Source organism: Phalangium opilio, unplaced genomic scaffold (genome assembly GCF_054372755.1).
Source record: "Phalangium opilio isolate 3A_F unplaced genomic scaffold, DU_Popi_V2 ptg000060l_1, whole genome shotgun sequence".
NCBI lineage: Eukaryota > Metazoa > Arthropoda > Arachnida > Opiliones > Phalangiidae > Phalangium > Phalangium opilio.
Genome location: NW_028324177.1, coordinates 7,811,163 through 7,831,379, shown reverse-complemented (window position 1 = coordinate 7,831,379; position 20,217 = coordinate 7,811,163). Strand labels below are relative to the sequence as shown.

At 35.7% G+C, this 20,217-nt stretch overlaps 2 protein-coding genes across 2 annotated transcripts; one reads left to right on the top strand and one right to left on the bottom strand.

Annotated features, from left to right (window-relative positions):
* Nucleotides 1-1,660: 1,660 nt before the first annotated feature.
* Nucleotides 1,661-3,845, bottom strand: LOC149667018 (uncharacterized). The gene is made up of 4 exons (XM_089841671.1): nucleotides 3,560-3,845; nucleotides 2,960-3,444; nucleotides 1,800-1,962; nucleotides 1,661-1,692 (listed from the first exon to the last, which is right to left on the bottom strand). The coding sequence occupies exons 1-4, from the start codon at nucleotides 3,843-3,845 to the stop codon at nucleotides 1,661-1,663; spliced, it is 966 nt and encodes a 321-aa protein (XP_089697797.1).
* A 5,125-nt stretch (nucleotides 3,846-8,970) lies between these two features.
* LOC149667017 (uncharacterized) lies at nucleotides 8,971-10,637 on the top strand. Its single transcript, XM_089841569.1, has 5 exons — nucleotides 8,971-9,275; nucleotides 9,431-9,595; nucleotides 9,664-9,874; nucleotides 9,961-10,103; nucleotides 10,207-10,637. Exons 1-5 carry the CDS (start codon nucleotides 9,155-9,157, stop codon nucleotides 10,419-10,421), a joined length of 855 nt encoding a protein of 284 aa, XP_089697695.1. The 5' UTR covers nucleotides 8,971-9,154; the 3' UTR covers nucleotides 10,422-10,637.
* Nucleotides 10,638-20,217: the final 9,580 nt, after the last annotated feature.

The following is a 20,217-nucleotide window of genomic DNA, read 5'->3' as shown; positions in this document are numbered from 1 at the left end:
AGTTAAATTCCTAAATAATATTATAAAATTCAGAGACTTTATTTTAAAAATATTTTCCGAACTTTTAGTTAAATTCCTAAATAATATTATAAAATTCAGAGACTTTATTTTAAAAATATTTTCCGAACTTTTAGTTAAATTCCTAAATAATATTATAAAAATCAGAAACTTTATTGTAAAAATATTTTCCGAACTTTAAGTTAAATTCCTAAATAATATTATAAAAATAAAAAACTTCTTTTAGTTAAATTCCTAAATAACATTATAAAAATCAGAAACTTTATTTTAAAAATATTTTCCGAACTTTTAGTTAAATTCCTAAATAATATTATAAAAATCAGAAACTTCTTTTATAGGCCAGGAACGATACACTAAAAAAGGGCTTGACCTAGAACATTTGAACATAAAGATGAAAATTGGTACATGCGTAGTTTTTGACCCAACAAAAATATACTAAAAGTCCCCTGCTGTAGAGTGCGAGCTTTCGCCGCCATCTTCGAAAATGGCCGCCGGGAATGCCAGCATCAATGTATTCCACGTTCTTCTTCAAAAGTTACGAAAATTGGTGCATATTATGAATGTTACCACATGAACATCATAGTAAAATTTCACAGCTCTGTGTTTGATAGTTTGGTCGCCATACTGGAAAATGACCGCCGTGAATGCTAGGTACAGTTTATTTCATTATTTTGTTGGAAAATTATGAAAATTTATAGATTTTATAATCAAAGCTGTGTGAACCTCATAGTAAAATATTGAAGCCATTCATGAGAAAGTTTGGCCGCCATGTTGGAAAATGGCCGCCGGGAATGTCATGTAGATACAGTATATTTTTTAAAAATTATGAAAATTGGTAAATTTATTGTTGAAGACCGTCTCTCTAAACACCATACTTGAATATTGAAGACGTGCTGCTGATAGTTTGGGCGCCATCTTGGAAAATGACTGCGCGAGATGCCAAATATATTACCGATATATAAATTTTTTCGATATTTCTTTACTGCATAGATGATTTTCATGAAAGTAATAAACACCATAAAAATAAACTATTTCCAAGTCTACGTTATCGACCCCATCTTTAAAAATGGTCACTGAAAGATTACTATCCTAAAATCTGAAACAAAGAAAAGCAAAGCTATATCTGATGCAGGAATCAGAGTGGTGTGAATGGGTCTTTGACTTTAGCGATAGCGAACCCATCCCCACTGTTCGGGATTAAATCGTTTCCTAGATCTTGTTGACTTAATATTTTCATTAAAAACTCTCAACGTATTTGTAAGATGTTGATTATCTGTCAGTACTTTAAACCCGTGCCCCTTATCATAACCACATCCAGTTACAGCATGTAAATGAAAGAATTGTTCTATGAACCTTTTTTCTCAAATGCCTCGATTTGAGACTCTCTTCTTGGTGTGGTTTTGGTTTCAGATTTAAGGCTGAAGACTTTTCAATTCGGGTGTGATACTTTAGCAAAAGAACCAAGGCATTCCGCTACTACAAGGGCTAGGAAACGATTTAAACCGAGAAGAATGGGGATGGGTTCGCGATCCCGAATCCGAAGTCCCATTCAAGCCACTCAAGACCAACGTTTAATACTCATTATCTGTAACTGCGGAACCTCTACTACTACTGTGGATGTAGATGATCCGAATTAATTTGCTCAGCATTGCGTGGACATTGTCGCTGTACTAGCTGTGATGGATCAGAGCAAAAGGGCTTCTTGTAGCGGAGGGAGCCCGAGTTCGGTGTGCCGGTTCGGGTGTTGATTGGGTTCGCCCTTGGTTCAGACCGTTCCTTGCCCCGTTCGCCCAGGTTTTGCCTTAATTGGCTCAACCCGCTATTGGCAACCCTCTGAGGGTCGCGAATACATTGTTTCGGTCGTGTGGCACTGATGTGCTTGGAGGGAAATCCTCCGTCCTCTTGAGCCTCCTGGTGCCTTAGTCCTTCCCTGTCACCGACCACCTTTTGAAGTGAAATAAACATTTGTACTTTAATATTAAAAGACGAAAAAATTAAATTATAATGACATATTATAGAACCATTTCAGACGAAATGAAAAGGAAATGAGTAAAAAATGTATTTACTGAAACATTAAGTAAAAAACATTAATTTTACAATACGAAAGAATCATATTAGTAAAAAATATTAATATTAAAAGACGAAAAAATTAAATTATAATGTCCTATTACGAGGGGATCTAAATTATTAAACCCCCATTTCAGGGGCTAACAGGGGAAAATTCTCGTTTTTGGGACTTTTTTCTTTCTTTGTATGCTAAGTCCTACTTGTATGCCAAATTTTATCATTCCCGCAACACCGGAGGTGCCCTAGAGGTTTAGATGATGAATATAATTCTAAACCCCCATTTCAGGGGCTAAAAGGGGAAAACTCCCGCTTTTGGGACTTTTCCCTTTCTTTGTATGCTAAGTCCTACTTGTATGCCAAATTTTATCATTCCCGCAACACCGGAAGTGCCCTAGAGGTTTAGATGATGACTCTAATTTCAAACCCCCATTTCAGGGGCTAAAAGGGGGAAACTCCCGCTTTTGGGACTTTTCCCTTTGCTTGTATGCTTAGTGGTACAAGGATGCCAAATTTCATCATTCTAGCACCACCGGAAATGCCCTACAGGTATAGATGATGTGTCAGTCAGTCAGTCTCATAATGTGTCATTTTCACATAGGATTATCACATAAACCAAATGAGTTAGAAAGCTGGAAGTTGGAGGACTTCCTAGGATTAACACTGTGCCCTTGAGGTGCAAATATGAGTGGTGTACTATTCCCCAGTACCGAGTTACGAGGGGGTGAAAATGAGGCTGAAATGTTTCGGGTAAAGGATTGCTGGTAGTGCACGACAACTTGGCGGGTGCACTGCCGTGCACCCAGATTTGGGTTGTCTTATGTGTATCTTTGGTTAAAAAGTAGTATTTGTATTAATTTAGGAATTTATTCTGTACCCGTTCGAGTTTGGATAATTGATATTCGCGGCAGCCGTTATACACCAGACCTCCAAATATTAGTTTTAGTTTGACCAGCGTTAAATAAAGTTTTACAAAGCAGGTTGGTGAATTTATATCTTTTGCAATTTTGAAACTTAGTCCCAGGTTTTGATAACAATCAGCTAAGGTATGTTTAACATGTTCGATAAAATTTAGTTTTTCATCAAAGATGACTCCTAAGTCTCTTATGGTTTGGACTCTGTTAAGGGTTTTTCCATTTAGTTTATAATTATAAGCAATTTTAGAAATTTTTCTAGTAAATGACATTATAAAGGTTTTATCATTATTTATGGGAATATTGTTTAGAGTGCACCAGTTGCTGTGATTAATGAGATCCGCTTCAAGTTTTTCGCAGTCTGAATCCGTCGATACAGAGTTCCCAAGTTTAGTATCATCGGCAAATTGGAAGATTTTAGAGTGGTTAATAAACGAGGGTGCGTCAGCTGTATAAATATTAAATAAAAGCGGGCCAAGGGATGACCCCTGTGGAGCGCCACATGTTACATAGAAAGTGACATGTTTTTTCCCCATTAATTTTGAGGGTAGTTTTTCGGTTACTTAAGTAGTTTTTAGTCCACTCTAGCAGTTTACCCGATAATCCATAGTGTTGTAGTTTTTGGAGAAGTTTCCTGTGTGATACCCAATCGACCGCTTTAGATAGGTCGACATATATAATGTCAACCTGTCCTCTATTTTCCGCAATGGGTGCAACGTATTGCAGTGTGCTTATAAGATTTGTCTCAACGGATCTTCCTTTTACGAAACCGTATTGGCTTTCCGGAAGATTTACTTTAAACCATGAGTATAGTTTGCCTTTGGCACTCATAATCATATCAAAAAGCATGCTTAAGGGACCGTCCATAAACTACGTCACGCAAAAAATGGCATTTTCTGACCCCCCCGTCCCCCCAAATCACGCTTCGTCACGTTTTCTAAGACCCTTCCCCTGAAAACCACGTCACATTCCTTTAACACCCCCCCAACGGACTATGATTTTTCTTAATTTACCAATTTAATTCGATTAATTTAAAAAGAGATTCTTTCTTCTTTTCCACTCAGAATTTTTTTGGCTCGACTTGAAAGTCAAAGTACATTTCCGTTTTAAGCTTTTACAAATATCGTTTGCCTCTGATTGAGCTTTAGAACTTTATTGTCTGGATGTGCTTTTTTATAACCTTCCAAAATATTTCCATAAAGCTAGGTTAAAGGGGCACAGTTAATAGTTATCAACATTGTCACTTGAAAACCTTAGGCTAATCGACCTTGGTATTAAGATTTTAAAAATGTGCGATGGAGGATCCGATTCATCCTTGCTAATGCTAGTGGCGAATAAACAGTGACAGATTTTAAGCTGACACTACACTTAGCAGTCCATATGCGTACGTGTATTTTGTTCTGCAGTGAACGGGTCTCTTTATTTTAAATGCGCTGTTTAAATTGGCTACACGTAAGAGTAAGTATGTGATCATAGCTTACAGTTTCTACTATTTAAGCGATGATGGAATAAAAATTTTGTTTAATTATTGTAGAGGTCGATCTCACGGTGGACTTTGAAACGTTGTGTTTTTTCTTTTATAATTAAAGGGTCAATCGACCTCTTACTGACTTCGTAATAAAATTAATTTTAAATGTGACGTCACGCATCGAAGGACCCCTCCCTCCCCCCTCGTCACGGACCGTCAAAAACTTGCAAACCCCCTCCCCCCATAAGAGTGAGACGTAATCATATTCGTCGAACGCTTTATAAGTTGAAATTTTCTGCATTTTTCTTCGAAATTGATGCATAATAATTGTGCTGAGTACCCTTGTATTGATTCATTTGCATAAATACTAAAATAACCCGAAAATTAACCCGGACCGTACTCTTAACTCCGATAAGCAGCATCGTCGTTGCGCGCACTTAAGCCTTCCCCACTCCCCACACCTAAGAAAAGTAGATCGGCTACCTCGTTATTGGTTGAAATATGAAACGAGGGGCCTATGATGCGCCTTTTAAAGCACAGGCAATGTCTATGGAATTAGGGGTGACGTCTAATGAAAAGATTTTGAAAACGAAGGAGACCCATTTCGGAGAAACAGAAACGGAAAAAAGAGAAAAAGAAGGGGAAAGAAGAGAGAAAGAATGGTAAAGAAGACAGAAAGAAAGAGAACGAAGAGAGAAAGAACGGTAAAGGAGAGAGAAAGAAGGGTAAAGATGAGAAAAAGAAGCGCGAAAATTATGATGAAACATGCACATCGGGGAACGTTACAACTTCAAAGAACAAAGACCCTTTAAACGCTGAAATCCGTATAGTATCAAATGAAAAGGATTTTAAATTAAATGATACAAGTGTCGAGAAAAAGATAAAAAAACGAGGGCCGAAAAGAATTATGAAAATAGTATAGGGGAAATAGTCTTAACCTATGATGCGCCTTTAAAAGCACAGGCAATGTCTATGGAATTAGGTGTGACGTCTAATGAAAAGATTATGAGAATGAAGGAGATCATTTCGGAGAAAAAAAACGGGAAAAAAGGGAAAAAGAAGGGGAAAGAAGAGAGAAAGAAAGGTAAAGAAGACAGACCTTTACCTGTTTTAAAGCCGAATTCTTCATGATACTAGTTTTCACTTCATTTTTCAAGCACTTTCTGAGTTATATAGATAACGTTCCTCTTTTCGCTAAAGTTTGTATTCAGATCTATTTTAAGTGAAACGCAATGAAAATTACACTTTTGCGTCGCAGGAAATTAACTTTAGGTAGTAGTTCGCGTAATGTTACTTTCTTATAACACGAAATATTGAAATCTACTTTGGTCAGCTATTGGAAACAAACATTCACAGCCCTTACTTTTCAATTAGCTTTTCGTTAGACATGGGCTAGCTCATATCGACATAAACTAGTTTGGAATGTATTTTGGATAACTATTGCAAAATAGCAGTAACAAGGATTATGAAATTAAATTGTGTTTGATTATGGGCAAATTGAAATAAACTAGGTGCAAAATTGTCGTACTAACAAATGGAAGCCTTTCGTTTTCACGTAACTTTTCATTAGCCATGAGCTAGGCCATAAGGACATAGAAAATGATCTCTTGGAATTTAGTTTGGTTTGCTATTGCAAAATATCACTAATATGTGAAATTAATTCAAATCGCGTTTGATAATGTATAGGCTAAATTACAAGAAACCCAAAATGCAATATTTCCATCCCTAAATTGAAGGCATGTAAATTTAAATTACCTTTTGGAATGACATGTTATTTCCTAGAGACAAATTTCATTAAGGCAAATTTTGCAAATAGCATGTGAAAATTTTTCTTGTTTTTCATGAATTAATTTACGTATGATTTACATCGCTGTTCTCTATACCTCCATTTTCCTTGATTATTTGACCTTAATAGTGATTAAAAAAACTTATACGTATATTTATTACTTTTTATTGTTCAAACTAGAGATACAACAAAGTTTTAGTTAGAAAAAAATGATTTCATTACTGAATTTATTTACGTTTTTTAAAAGGTTTATGTTACTGACAAATTTTGTTTAAAATTTGACATTTGTCTTTTTTCTTTACATTGCTTGGGAATACGATATTTCTTCTTCTTTGTTCTCCACTTTTTGTCCCTGTTCTTCGATTTCCTCCATTTCTTCTCCTTCCTCTTCTTGATTATCGCCATGTCCTTCCTCGATATTATCCTTGTCTTCTTTGATTGGAAATTTGTCCAACGGCAAAAAATTTCCGAGGCTGATGCAGGAATTGATATAACTTGCGCTGTGTAGGTCTATATCGTATTCTTTTCCATTTACGAAAGTCGCTATTATGGTTACCCCCTCCGTCCTTTGGTTCATGGTAATAGTCCCGCCAAATTTTTCTATAAGATCTCTCATTTTAAGTCTTTCGGAAGTTGGATTCACTTCAGCTATGTAAAATTGCATTGACTTTCCGTTCGAAAAAAACAATTTCTCCGCAAGAAGATTAGATGCCATCTGAAATGAAAAAGCTTCAGAAAAAAATAAACTCTTCAGCGTCCGTGAGCGATTGCAATGTTAAATATTTGAAATTTCGAATAAATAATGAAATAAAGTAATGGTTTATTTGCCACTGCATTTACTAGTAAATATAAAAATCATTTGACACACATGCTTCGACATATTTAATTAAAGAGCACACGCAAAAATCAACCTTGAATAAAACAAGTTTCAAAACGCCAAGAGTTTGCCGTAGCCAAGGGCAAATTGAAATTCGACGTGAGCCTACATTTAAAAGTAAAACGTAACTCACAATTAATTTATCGCTTTAACTTCTCCAACGGCGAAATGAAAAGCAAAGGGAGCTTAAGAATTTAAGAAGGAACAAAGCATGAACAGCTCTTCTCACCAACGTATTTGGAAGTAAATGAAATCTAAAGGACAAATCCGGTATTTATAAGCAAATTTTACTACAAATAGCGCCACATGACGTCGGATACATCAATGTCACTGCCCCCTTTCATTTTTCCACACGCCATCTATGGCCAAATCTAAAAACTTCGCATTACATAACAAACTATTCCACTTCAAAATATTTTTTGAGCGAGCACCCTTCGCAGGTTAGGGCAAGAAATCTTCAGTACGGTTATTTGCTATGTTCTGTTTAACAAACGCAGTACTTCATTACTTCGTTCAAAACAACTTCAAATTAATTAAATTAGAAGAAACAATTGGTTGAATAAATTTGTAATATTTAACTCGCATATAATTCAAACCTTCTCCTAGTGGTTAAAATATTTTTCATTATTTTAAACTCGGTATTTAAATCAGAATATTTTTTCTCGCGGATAAAGTTTTGGATGTAGTTATTCGAGTCCAGCTCTTGCATTTAAATTCCTAACTTTTTACCCAATATGTCATTCGAAAGATAGTTTTGAGCTCTGTCGATTAATATAAGTTTCAATTAAATCCGTCCACTAATGAAAATGCTGCACTAGAAAAACTTAAAAATTAGGAAGCTTCCATATTAAATCTTAGAGGGCGCCATGTCTGGGTATAGGTTAAAATCTAAACTTCTCATAACACGCAGTATTTTTCCTCCTATGCTGGCATGAAAATAATGCTAAGACTTGCGGAACGAAGGGCAAAAAGAAACTGGTCGGTTGGCTCCCGCAGCGAGATTTGGAGTTCTTTTGTTGTTCAGAAATACAGGGGAATGGGTACGTGAGACTAGAATGAGATTTAGGAAGGCCTCGTACTCCACTAAAAAGGATGCTTGTGTCGTACAATGATCATCCCCCCAACACAGTAAAACCTTAGGTAAAACTGTAAATTCTTGGGACTTTGGGGCTTGGTGTATTATCGCATTCAAAATTCCAGTTTATACCTTTTGAAACCTGGGTGTTTAATTAGTAGCATTAAATAAAATTAACGTTATAAAATAACTTTTAATAATTACAGGGAGTCTGAAATGGTCATACAATCAGTTTTAATCAATTTAGATACATTTATAATAATTTTGAAGTTATATGGAGTTGGCACTCCATGTCAAAATCCATTACAGATTAATGCAGCCAAAGGCAGGAAGACCCGTTTCCCTATATAGTAGTGGCGGTAGAGATAGTTGTTTCCACTAATAAATTTCCTCCCCCTATCTGCTTTAGCAGCAGTACAGTGTTGTCAGGCCCTCTGTAAATAGCCTCTGTTGCCATATCCATTTTTGAAGTTAGCGATATAGTCTTATGGTTTACTAGATAAATAGGCCCTTTTGAATAATACGAAAGAAACTCTGCGTAAAAGCAATGACGTGGAATATACCAACTAGACCGAGCGTTGCATGCTTCAAATTTACGAAAAGTCAAGCTCACTTTTGCTTTTATGAATATGACGTAATGTAGAACAATGATGTCACTGACGGTTGACAAGGAGCCGCAAAGCCTATTATTTCATTGCCGGCGCGCGCGCGCGGTTTTTTCAAATCAGTGACGTCATTGTTCTACATTACGACATATACATAGGGTACGTTCAGTAACTGCTAGCGAACGCAGCGCTGCGCGCATCGGATACCGATTTTTTTACTGTACGGTTTTTCGCACTTCCGGTTTCTACGTCACGCTACGCATCGATGGGACACCGATCGCAGCGGCTGGAAGAGCAGGTTTTTTCGATGCGAATCGGATTTGTGACGTATTTAGTTGAAGTTCAACATGGCGAGCAATACCATGGAGCAAACTTACGCGAATTATCAAAATATTTCATTATCAGATAATAATGGAAACGTACACAATTTTGCTGTATCAGTTGAGGACTACAACCGAATCATTACAGGTAAGAGTTATATTAATTCCATTTAAGAGTAGGCGAAGCACGATAACGACCTGGATACGAGTTTATTTGCTAAGCCTTTGCACAAACAATGACCGCTTTAGCTTGGGCTTTACATTCTACTGAACAGACAAGCTACATTTTATAATTATTTACAGAACCAAAATTTGCTGCTGCTGTTCTGACTAAAGCAATAAAAATAGGTGTGAAACCAGAAGGTATAAAACCACCACTAAATTCAACTATCTCCGAAGAAGTGAGTGACACACAGAGTGAAAGGAATGAGTCTAATGTCTCTTTTTCTACGGTGTTTGATAAACCAGGTAAAAGACAACGATATCTTACATAAAAGGGCCATTTAAGGTTAATATTTTGTCATATTGCTAACAAGGAAATGATAGTGAGCCTAATCCAGTAGTTTGTAAATGGGGGAAGAACAACACATTGTTGCTCATTGAATTATTTCGAACGTACAAGGATGAATTTGAAAATTCACGTCGGAAGAAGGACGTCTGGATGAAGATTAGTGCAGAATTGAAAGATAAAGGCTATGGATTCAATGCAGATGACTGTGATACCAAGTGGCGTAATCTTAAAGGGAGGTGCGTGCCATTTATTTTACTTAAAAAAAAGTCACAGTCTTTCTACGCTTCAGTATTAAAATGCAGATATCCTTAATTTCCTTTAGAAATAAGATTATTAAAGACAAATCGAACAAAAGTGGTAATGGAAAGCAGTCCTGGAATTTTTTTGAGGCTATGGACGAAGTGCTTTGCACTGAACACTCAATAAATCCAGTAAATCTTTTATACTCAACGAAGTCATCTTCAGGTCATATTATTATTATTATTATTATTATTATTATTATTATTCAGGTCATAATAATAATGAATAAAATAAGCGGTTTAAATTATATTAAGCTATAAATTTGTAGGTGTTTCAATCAATCGTGATGATTCAATGTCAAGCGATTCTCCAATCAGTGTTTCTGTATCCGATTCTCCAATCGATGATCCTCGTGCATCTGACTCCCCAATTGATAATGCTTCTCGTGACTCTACGACATCAATCTCAAATGAATCTTCTTCTACATATCTAAATAACACTGAAATGGACGATACTAAAGATTGCACTGTAATTCAAAGGTAAAAAATGAGGAAGGTTATGAAAACAACAGCAGCTCCAGACTGGTTCGTGCAGTGGAACGAAGATAATCGCAAGGCCGAAGAAAAGGCATAGCAACAAACCAAAGATTTCCAAGATCAACTATTAAAGAGGCTAGATGCCAAAAACTCTACTCTAGAAAAAATAGCTGACAGTTTTTTAAAAATATGAATTTTTATTATTAAAAGTTTCATTCCTAATCAGCAATTTGTCTTAATTATATCAAACATTTCACGGGAGTCTTTGTCCGATTCTTAATCTCTGAGCAATAGCATCTCTTTTATTTTTGGCTATATTTAAAACTTGTTGTGGTTCAGCTTCTTCAAAAATATCAGCTGTTGGATCTACTGGGTCGATGAACTCATCAACATCTTCATCACCATCATGAATTAATAAAAAATTATTCAAGACACAGCAACACATTATCACTTCCGATATTTCTGCGATAAGTAACAAATCAAGAGCTTTCAATCGTCTGAATCTTCCTTTCAAGTGGCCAAAACTCCTATCATTTGCCTTGCAGAACTTTGCAATGTATTGTATTTTGTTTGGCGCTCTGTTAAATGTCCATTATTTTTAAATGGTACCATTGTAAACACATCCAGAGGGTACGCAGAATCCCCTAATAAATGGCCATCAAATGTGGTTTTCCTTTTTTGCAAAAGGTCATTGTATATCACACTGTTCTTCCAAACACGGGCATCATGCACTGAACCTGGCCAACCGATACAGAGGTCAATAAACATGAGTTTTTCATTACACACTCCCAATGGATTAAAAGTGTTAATATTTTATTTTAGTTATTATGGAAATATTACCTTGCAACAAAACTGATGTTCTCTTTTTTCGGTTATAATAAGAGTTTTTCCCTTCAATTGGTTCCTTAATGTCGATATGACATCCGTCAACTGCTCCGACAACCCCAGGAAATCCATAATGATTTTCACAATATAGCATGCATTTTCTCATACACCATTCATTCGGCCAAACTACAAATTCTTTACACTTTGAACTAATAATCTTAATAAATTCTATGAACACGTAGTGTGCGTTCCCTTTAGACAGATCAAAGCGATCTCCCACACTTCTAAAACATTCTGGAGTGGCCAAAAGCCACAGGCAAACCAAAACACGTTTCTCGACAGGTATAACAACGCTGGTTTTTAACGCCGAAAGAACAGTGCCACACAACATAATCAATTCCTAAACATTAATTTGAGTTAATTAATTAGCAGTTACAAATATTTAATTTGGAGACACGAACCTCAACTGCATGTCGGGTCATTCTGAAATGTGATTTAAAATCTCTTTCAGTGTAGAAGGGGACAATTGTTTCTACGTAATCAAGAATTCTAACCGCACGCACCTGTGACTTAAAAAAGTCCTCCAAAGCCACTAGCGAAACAATTAAACATTTTTCTTTTTTAGATCTTTTCGAATTAGCTGGAATTAAGGTTAATTCCGTTTCATCATCGTTAGATAATTCGTTTAATAGCAAATATAACAGTTTTCGTTTTCGACTCAAAAGATCTCTAGCAGACGCCATCATCCCATCAATGAAAACTATCAAACGCAATTTACGCAAAAAAAAACGTTCAGTGACGTCTGACGTCACTCTGACGTAGCGCTCGGAAAAAAACACATCGGTAGCGGTAACGGCTTTTTCCGATTTCCAGTTACTGAACGTACCCATAAAAACGAAATTGAGCTTCACCTCGAGCCTATTCAGCGCTCGCTCTAGGGGTATTATTTTCCAAAATCATTGGGTAAAAGGTCCGAAGGCAGCAGTTCCTCGAGTCAGTTAAGGGACCCTATTCTGTAACTTTCTCCAACCAAACCGTAACGTTTTCGGTTCCGGTAAAGTTTCCAGTTCTCGGTTTCCCCGTATCCCCGTAGAGTTTTGGAAACGACTTGAAATTCTCTTGTAAAATCATTGACCCCGCAACACGGGCCTTATATTTTCTAAAAGTGAAGGTCACTTTTAATTTTATGGATATGACGTAATCCGGAACATTTTGACACGTGACCATACGAAGCCTCTTAAATTCCCTCGAGAGATCTTGAAATCGTCACGTCTGTGTGTGTGTCCGTTTTTTGAGTTTCTAATATTGTATTATATATAGTATATAATACAATTAATATTAACATTAATAATTAACGAATGGTAACAAATGTTAACAAATGAGCACAAATGAGGACAAATGTGAACCAATGAGGACAAATGTGAACAAATGAGGACAAATGTGAACAAATGAGGAAAAATGTGAACAAATGAGGACAAATGTGAACAAATGAGGACAAATGTGAACAAATGAGGACAAATGTGAACAAATGAGGACAAATGTGAACAAATGAGGACAAATGTGAACAAATGAGGACAAATGTGAACAAATAAGGACAAATGAGAACAAATGTGAACAAATGAGGAGAACTGTTAACAAATGAAGACAAATGAGGACAAATGTGAACAAATGAGAACAAATGGGAACAAATGAGGACAAATGTGAACAAATGAGGACAAATGGGAACAAATGAGGACAAATGTGAACATATGAGGATAAATGTGAACAAATGTGGACAAATGTGAACAAATGAGGACAAATGTGAACAAATGAGGACAAATGTGAACAAATAAGGACAAATGTGAACAAATAAGGACAAATGTGAACAAATGAGGACAAATGAGGACAAATGAGGACAAATGTGAACAAATGTGAACAAATGAGGAAAAATGTGAACAAATAAGGACAAATGTGAACAAATGAGAACAAATGTGAACAAATGAGGAGAACTGTTAACAAATGAAGACAAATGTGAACAAATGAGGACAAATGGGAACAAATGAGGACAAATGTGAACATATAAGGATAAATGTGAACAAATGAGGACAAATGTGAACAGATGAGGACAAATGTGAACAAATAAGGACAAATGTGAACAAATATGGACAAATGTGAACAAATGAGGACAAATGTGAACAAATGAGGACAAATGTGAACAAATGAGGACAAATGTGAACAAATAAGGACAAATGTGAACAAATGAGAACAAATGAGGACAAATGTGAACAAATGAGGACAAATGTGAACAAATGAGGAGAACTGTGAACAAATGAAGACAAATGAGGACAAATGTGAATAAATGAGGACAAATGGGAACAAATGAGGACAAATGTGAACATAATAATAATAATAATAATATTGGGCTTTATTCATCGGATATTCCCGTTCAGAAATTTTCTGGTTTACGAGGGAGTCCGCCTTTTAAATTACATAATGTACAATAGCTATTTTTGTTTCAAATAAATTTTCATTTGCTTTACAAAACATGGTTTAGATTCAATTTGTTTTATACCCACTGGTAAATTGTTCCATAGTGTTACGCCTCTAGTCTTTATTTGTTTTTGATTAAATTTATTAGAGGTATTCATCATGTATAAATTATATGAGCTGCCTCTAGTTTGATAGTTTTTAGGTCCATTTAGAGCGTAATCAAAGATATTTAATATACACTGAGAGAAATTTCTGTAGTTTAAACAGAAGAATTTTACAATATTGAAATGTAAAATATATTAACGGAGTTTATCTGCAGAAATACAAACACAGTAAAATCGTTTTTACTATTTTACGGAAAACATCTGTATATTTCACTTATTGATCTGCTATTTCTAATTATAACTGTAAAAATTACACATTTGTTTCTGTAATTTCCGATCCTCAGTTTTGAACGGTGAATTCCACAGAAATGTTTTACAGGGTGACTGCTCGATAGGCATTGCAGGCATTTACTGTAAATTTTACAGAAGATATTTTATAGAAGTATCTGTTAATTTTAGTACGAAACTGTGAAAAATACAGCTTTACTTATTTGATTGGTAAAACAGATGCTTTCTGTAAAGTTTGCAAAAATATTACACAGAGTGACTGTTTTTTAGGTATTGCAGATATTTTCTGTACCTTAAGTACTTCATGGTATTATCTGTTAGTTTTAGTCCGAAATTGTGAAAATGACAGATTTACGTATTTGATTGGTAAAACAGATGCCGTTTGTAAATTTTACAGATATTGTGCTACCATGACTCTGTTAACGTTACTAACAAACTGTGAAAACTACAGTATATTGGCGATTAAACAAGCAAAATATGTTCCTTGTATAATTTTCAGATATGTGTGTTACCGGCAACCTGATAATAATGCTTCAAAACTGCAAAAACGAAAAGATATGATTCTTTAATGTTTCATTCACTTTTTCCCGCAAATTTTACGGTATCTATTTTGGGAAAATTACAGTTAAACCCATATAATTGCTACATTAATTTTGACAGACTATTTTTTACAATGGCAAGGTTCTGTAATTTTTAATTGCGCCCGAGCCACTTCTTTAACTATTGAGGAACTCAAAAATAATCGACCTCTGTTTGACAGTAAAAATACTAGACCCAATTTAGAAATAGCTCCTATCATTTATGGTTTAACTAATATATAATTTTCGAGCTGCAAATCTTCAAATTCCACCTTGTCGGTTTACGTTTAAGTTCAGGGTTCCAGTCAAGGTGGAATGGCCCGGGACAAAACCTGATTGTGTGGCATTAAATATCTTGTTGTCAATACTAAACCTCATTAATTGAGTATGTACACATTTTTCAATAATTTTGGACATGCTTGGTAATATAGAAATGCCTCTGTAGTTATTTGTTAATGTAGGGTCACCTGATTTAAATAATGGGATAACCTTAGCTATCTTCCATTGGTCGGGGTATATGCCAGATTTAAAGCTTAAGTTTATAATTTTTCTCAAAATTGGGGCTATTAAAATTGCTGCGCCCTTAAGAAGCGCGGTCGAGATCCCGTCAGTGCCTACGGCTCTACTGTTTGGCAACTTCTTTATTATTTCAAAAATTAGTGTATCAGTAACTTCTGTGAATTGAAGTCGAGGTCCGACATGTTGAAAAGAGTTGAATGTAGCTAGATCTATGTCCAAGAGAGCCTGGTTATTTATGAAGTGTCTATTAAATTGGTCTGCCATTAAGTTGTTATCTGTCTGTAGCTTTGCGTCTTTGTCTGATTTTAGGGCTGTAACCGTATGCTTTTTACTTTTAATAAAAGGTTTTAAGTTTTTCCAGGTAGTCTTTGGATTTGAGGCCTGGACTAAATGGTATCGAAAATAATCATTTTTAGCTTTGCGAATCATTGCTGTTACCTTATTTCTTAAGTTACGATAGCTGCATATTTTTGCGGGGTCTTTATATGATTTTTTTTTCTCCAAATCGCGTAGATGCATATTGTACTTTATTTCATTATTAAGCCATGGTGGGGACTTAACATATTTACGGTAATGGATGAATGGCATAAATTGGTCAACGTTTGTAATTAGTGTTTCAGTTAATTGTTTAGTAGCTTCGTTAACATCGTTGACTTGGATGTTATTTAAGTCCTGCTTAAGTGTTTCTATAAAATCGTCCATTTTTACTTGTCTGAAATTTCGAACCTTTGCAAGAATTTTTTGAGGTCTAGGACAGGATTTTTTCCGAATAACCAGAATAATATCGTGGTCCGAAGCACCATTTGGGATAGTTTTGACATACTTCGTATACTGGGGGTGAGAAGTGTAACAATGGTCTATTAACGTAGAACTTGTGAAAGTAATTCGCGTAGAGTCCTTAACTAACTGGGTGAGAGAGTTCAATGTTAATGCTAGTAGCTTGGTCTTTGCCGTTGCTGGTTTTTGTAGCAGGTCCGTGTTAAAGTCACCCAGAATAATTAACTCTTCAGTGGTATTTGAATGGATCTTCGACATCACTGTACCGATGTCTTCGAATGTGGTTTTATAATCGAGACTGGGGGGGCAGTAACAACACATTATATTTAATGGCTTGGAGTTTTTCTCTAGTAGAGAACACCACAGAAATTCCAATGATGACATGTCCGGTTGATGATGCTCAAGAAGAAGCTCACAGATGGTTAAATGATCTTTAAAATACAAGGCAATACCGCCTCCACGCTTATTTATCCTGTCTTTTCGAATTAAGTTATAGCCATGAATTGTAAAAAGGGTATCTGGCATTCCCGGTGATAGCCATGTTTCCGTAATTGCTAGAATATCTATATTATTAGTATATAAAATGTTAGCTACATCAGTAGTATGAGCTTTTAAACTACGTATGTTCACATGTGCGATATGTAAACCTTTAATACGATCTGGGGATGTATTGTCAACTGCATTGTTTATCAGTTGTCAATCACTAGGTTTCGTACTCTGTCTATCCCTATAACGTCGCACTCTTATGGGATTGGGCCAGTTACTTGGGTCTAGCATGATGTCATCACAGGTGGTAGCGCTTTCAACAATGAAGCTCTGGGTCCAATTTGTATTTTTGGACGATGGTATTATTTTTATGGAGTTTCCTATGCCAATATCAAGTAGATGTTCCCTAATGGTATCACATGTAAGTGTTTTATCACAGTTAGATATGAAATATTTCATTAGTGGGCTATTGGAGAGCGCTAAACACTCCTCAGATATGTTGTTTCCCCAGATTTTAGGGTTGTTTGTTGAGTTGCCAAGTAGAAAACACGAGACTCCTTGAGGCCAGAGATTCGGCTGAAGGACATCACCAACAGCTGATGGGGTTCGTAAGATAAAGCAGTTGTAAGTGGCTGAATTTGACTGGGATTTAAAGGATGGTCTTATTCCAGTAACGACAAGACCTTGTGTGGTGAGATAGCTGGTAAGATCAGGTTCTGTGCTAGTTTTGGCACAGTTCCCTATGAAAAAGTCATTGACATTAAGGGACGGTTTAATTTTACATGTATTAAGTTTGTCTGCGGGCATTGCGCCTAAGCCCTTAGGCTCGGACTTCTTTTGTTGCCTTGATGGTAGATTAGGTAAAGGGTGAAAGTTTATGGCCCTTGGTATGGGGGCGGGCCTTGTTCTAGGGTTAAACCTAGTTGACGAAATATGGGAGAGGGCCTCTGTGGCTCGGGTCTGTTGATTAGACGGCATTACTAGTGGTACGTCTAATGATCCCGATGTTAGAACTTCAACAGCGCGGTTAGCTGGTAATGGAGGCGCATTTATAATGCTGAGTTCCGATATACTATCGGACGCAGGCGGTTTATTAAATGCGTGCAGTTGTCTCTCTAGTACAGCGAAGCTTTCTTGTAAGTTTGCTTGGTTTATTTCTACTTTCTTATCCACATCGTCAATAATCTTATGTTTCATTTGTTCTATGGTATTTACTAAGGTGTCGAAGGTAGAATTACAGGTAACTCGATGGGCCGAAAGTTGAGTTGAGACTTGGTTTATGGTTGCTAATTGTTTAAGCTCTTGTTGTACGCGTACTTTATCCTCCTGATGAGCCTTTCGAAGGGCTTGAATTTCTCCCAAAGTATTAGAGACGGTTAATTCTACTTCCTTAATCTTTGATGCTAAGCCTTTGCATTGGCAAGGTGTGTTGAATTTATTTTTACAGTCTTGACAAAGATATAATCTTTTCGCGTCAGTAGTCTTAATTTCAATACATATTATGTGATAAGTCTGTGAGCAAAATTCACACATTACCGTAGAAGTTCTGTTTGATTTCTCTTCCCTTCGATCGAATTTACATCCGGACCGCAAACAAAATTTCGCAACGCTCGTACTATTCCGTCGTCCGCTTGAAGGGCTGCCTTTGTCCATAGCGCGAAGTTTTGAAAGTGTTCAGAAAAACACAGTTTAAATAAATAAATATCGGTTTATAATTTAAACCTCGTTAAAATCCGTGATAAAACAAACTTTGGATCTATTAAGATCTACCGTAGTTGAAAAATAATTAAAAGCGTGAACTGGTAAGGCTTAAGGTATCAACGAGCGTAAAAACATGCGACCGTCCCCGACAAGAAGAACATCACACATATGAGGATAAATGTGAACAAATGAGGACAAATGTCAACAAATGAGAACAAATGAGGACAAACGTGACCAAATGAGGACAAATGTGAACAAATGAGGACAAAAGTTGTAAATTTATAAACAATATTGTAACGTATGCTAATAATATCAAATTATTTCAGCCCTTGAAATGAATGAGAGAGAACTTATTAATTCGAAATAAATCAAATCCAGCTTGAACAAAATTTATAATAACTTCACGGCCTCGAACCAACCATCCTTCATTTATTTATAAGTGGCGCGTTATACTCGACAATAGCATGATATATAAAAATCTTATTTGTAAACATGGTACAGTCCCGGACAAAAGTTTCTGGACATTTTCATTTGGCTGCCATTTTGATCCTATTTGAGCTAGAGTAACAAAGTAGGACATTCTAAATAGGTTTACTTCTCAAAATTATATTAAAATTGCAAATGACAGTGTGGTGCTAATAGGGCGTTAGCCATAGCGGAAATAGTAAAGCCCCCGATAATGACGTTACGAAATAATGCTTCAAATGGATCAACAATGCTATCGTTGCACGCGTCTTGTCACGTAGATTCCAAAACTGTTTTCAAATTGTAAATCGGTTCAGAAAATCAAAAGTTATGACAAAAAATATGACGATCAAAACATTGGCAAATAAGCCTAACGATTATTTATTTTATCTATATAAACTTAGCTCAGTAGTAAAACATTACGATCAGAAAAACAGGATGTTCAAGCCATAGCATAGTTTTACACTGAAATTATAGAAATGAGGTTTTAAGAATTACGTTCAGTAATGTGGCGATTTATTAGTTAATTGCCTGTAGGGTTTCGATTTTAAAAGGACAATAGGGTTCCAACTTAGAAATAACGGTTTTGGATGGCTCTTTGGAAAGTAGAAATTTTGGATTTGTGCGAAGGGTAGTGTTAAGTCTGTGAATTTGGAATAATAAGCAAGTTGTGATTGCTAAAGTGGAAGGATTTTCGACATTCAAAAATTTGCAAATATTCTATAATGCGCGAAGTTTGCGTTTTGGGTTGAATTCTTCTGTGGCTTTTCTGTAGTAAATGTTTTAAGCTCTTAAAGAATAAAATATTTTGTGTAGCTTCTGGGTGGGTGGGTTTTCGATGATTAATGTTTTTGTGTCTTTTCGGTATAAAAATGTTTGGTTGGATTTTGTTAGGAAATGTTTTGAGTGCTTGGAGAATTAATATCGTGGCAGAACTCCAGTTTGCAGAATAGGTGAGGTGTCTACCATGGAAATATAGCGAAGAATCGGGAATGAAGATTCACGATGACAAGAATTAGAGAAGAATCTAACAACGACAAATTCTTGAAGAAGGATGCGTATATTAATTTTCATTTAATATTAATGGATGGTAATGGTTCGAATTATTTTATTTTTAAATTAAAAAGACTCACTTGTCCTAATGGCATGAAAATATTGATATTCGAATACTCCTCCTTTTGTCTGGAAGTTTAATTTTTCCACCACTTTTGAAATTAGACAACTATCTATTTAACTTTTAGAATGCCATATATTTTTTGTTAAATCTAAGGTTAATAATAGAACGTTGTATTTAAAAAAGTAGTCTTCAAAAAATGAATGAAATGGATTTTTAATGTGTATATAAAAAATATATATAAGTAGTTCACTGGAATTTACATAGTCATCAACATTATAATAATAATAATAATAATAGAGGCTGGGCTCCATGAAACGAGAAATAAATACCTTTTGTATTTTATTTCCGAGTAGGTAGGCAGCCTTGTTTTTTAAGCTTGCAGCATGGCAAGCACTTAATTCATCAACCACGCCAAAGTGTATAATCACGGTAAACAAGTGCCTGCCTACGTTGGATATGATGTTACGATTTACG

Coding starts and splice junctions, on each gene's coding strand:
- LOC149667018 (XM_089841671.1), bottom strand. CDS start 3,845: ATGCTTTTTGATATGATTATGAGTGCCAAAGGCAAACTATACTCATGG. Junction 1,963..2,959: donor AATTATCCAAACTCGAACGG/GTACAGAATAAA, acceptor TCACTTCAAAAG/GTGGTCGGTGACAGGGAAGG. Junction 1,693..1,799: donor GCAAAACCTGGGCGAACGGG/GCAAGGAACGGT, acceptor GATCCATCACAG/CTAGTACAGCGACAATGTCC.
- LOC149667017 (XM_089841569.1), top strand. CDS start 9,155: ATGGCGAGCAATACCATGGAGCAAACTTACGCGAATTATCAAAATATT. Junction 9,596..9,663: donor TACGGTGTTTGATAAACCAG/GTAAAAGACAAC, acceptor ATTGCTAACAAG/GAAATGATAGTGAGCCTAAT. Junction 9,875..9,960: donor TGGCGTAATCTTAAAGGGAG/GTGCGTGCCATT, acceptor AATTTCCTTTAG/AAATAAGATTATTAAAGACA.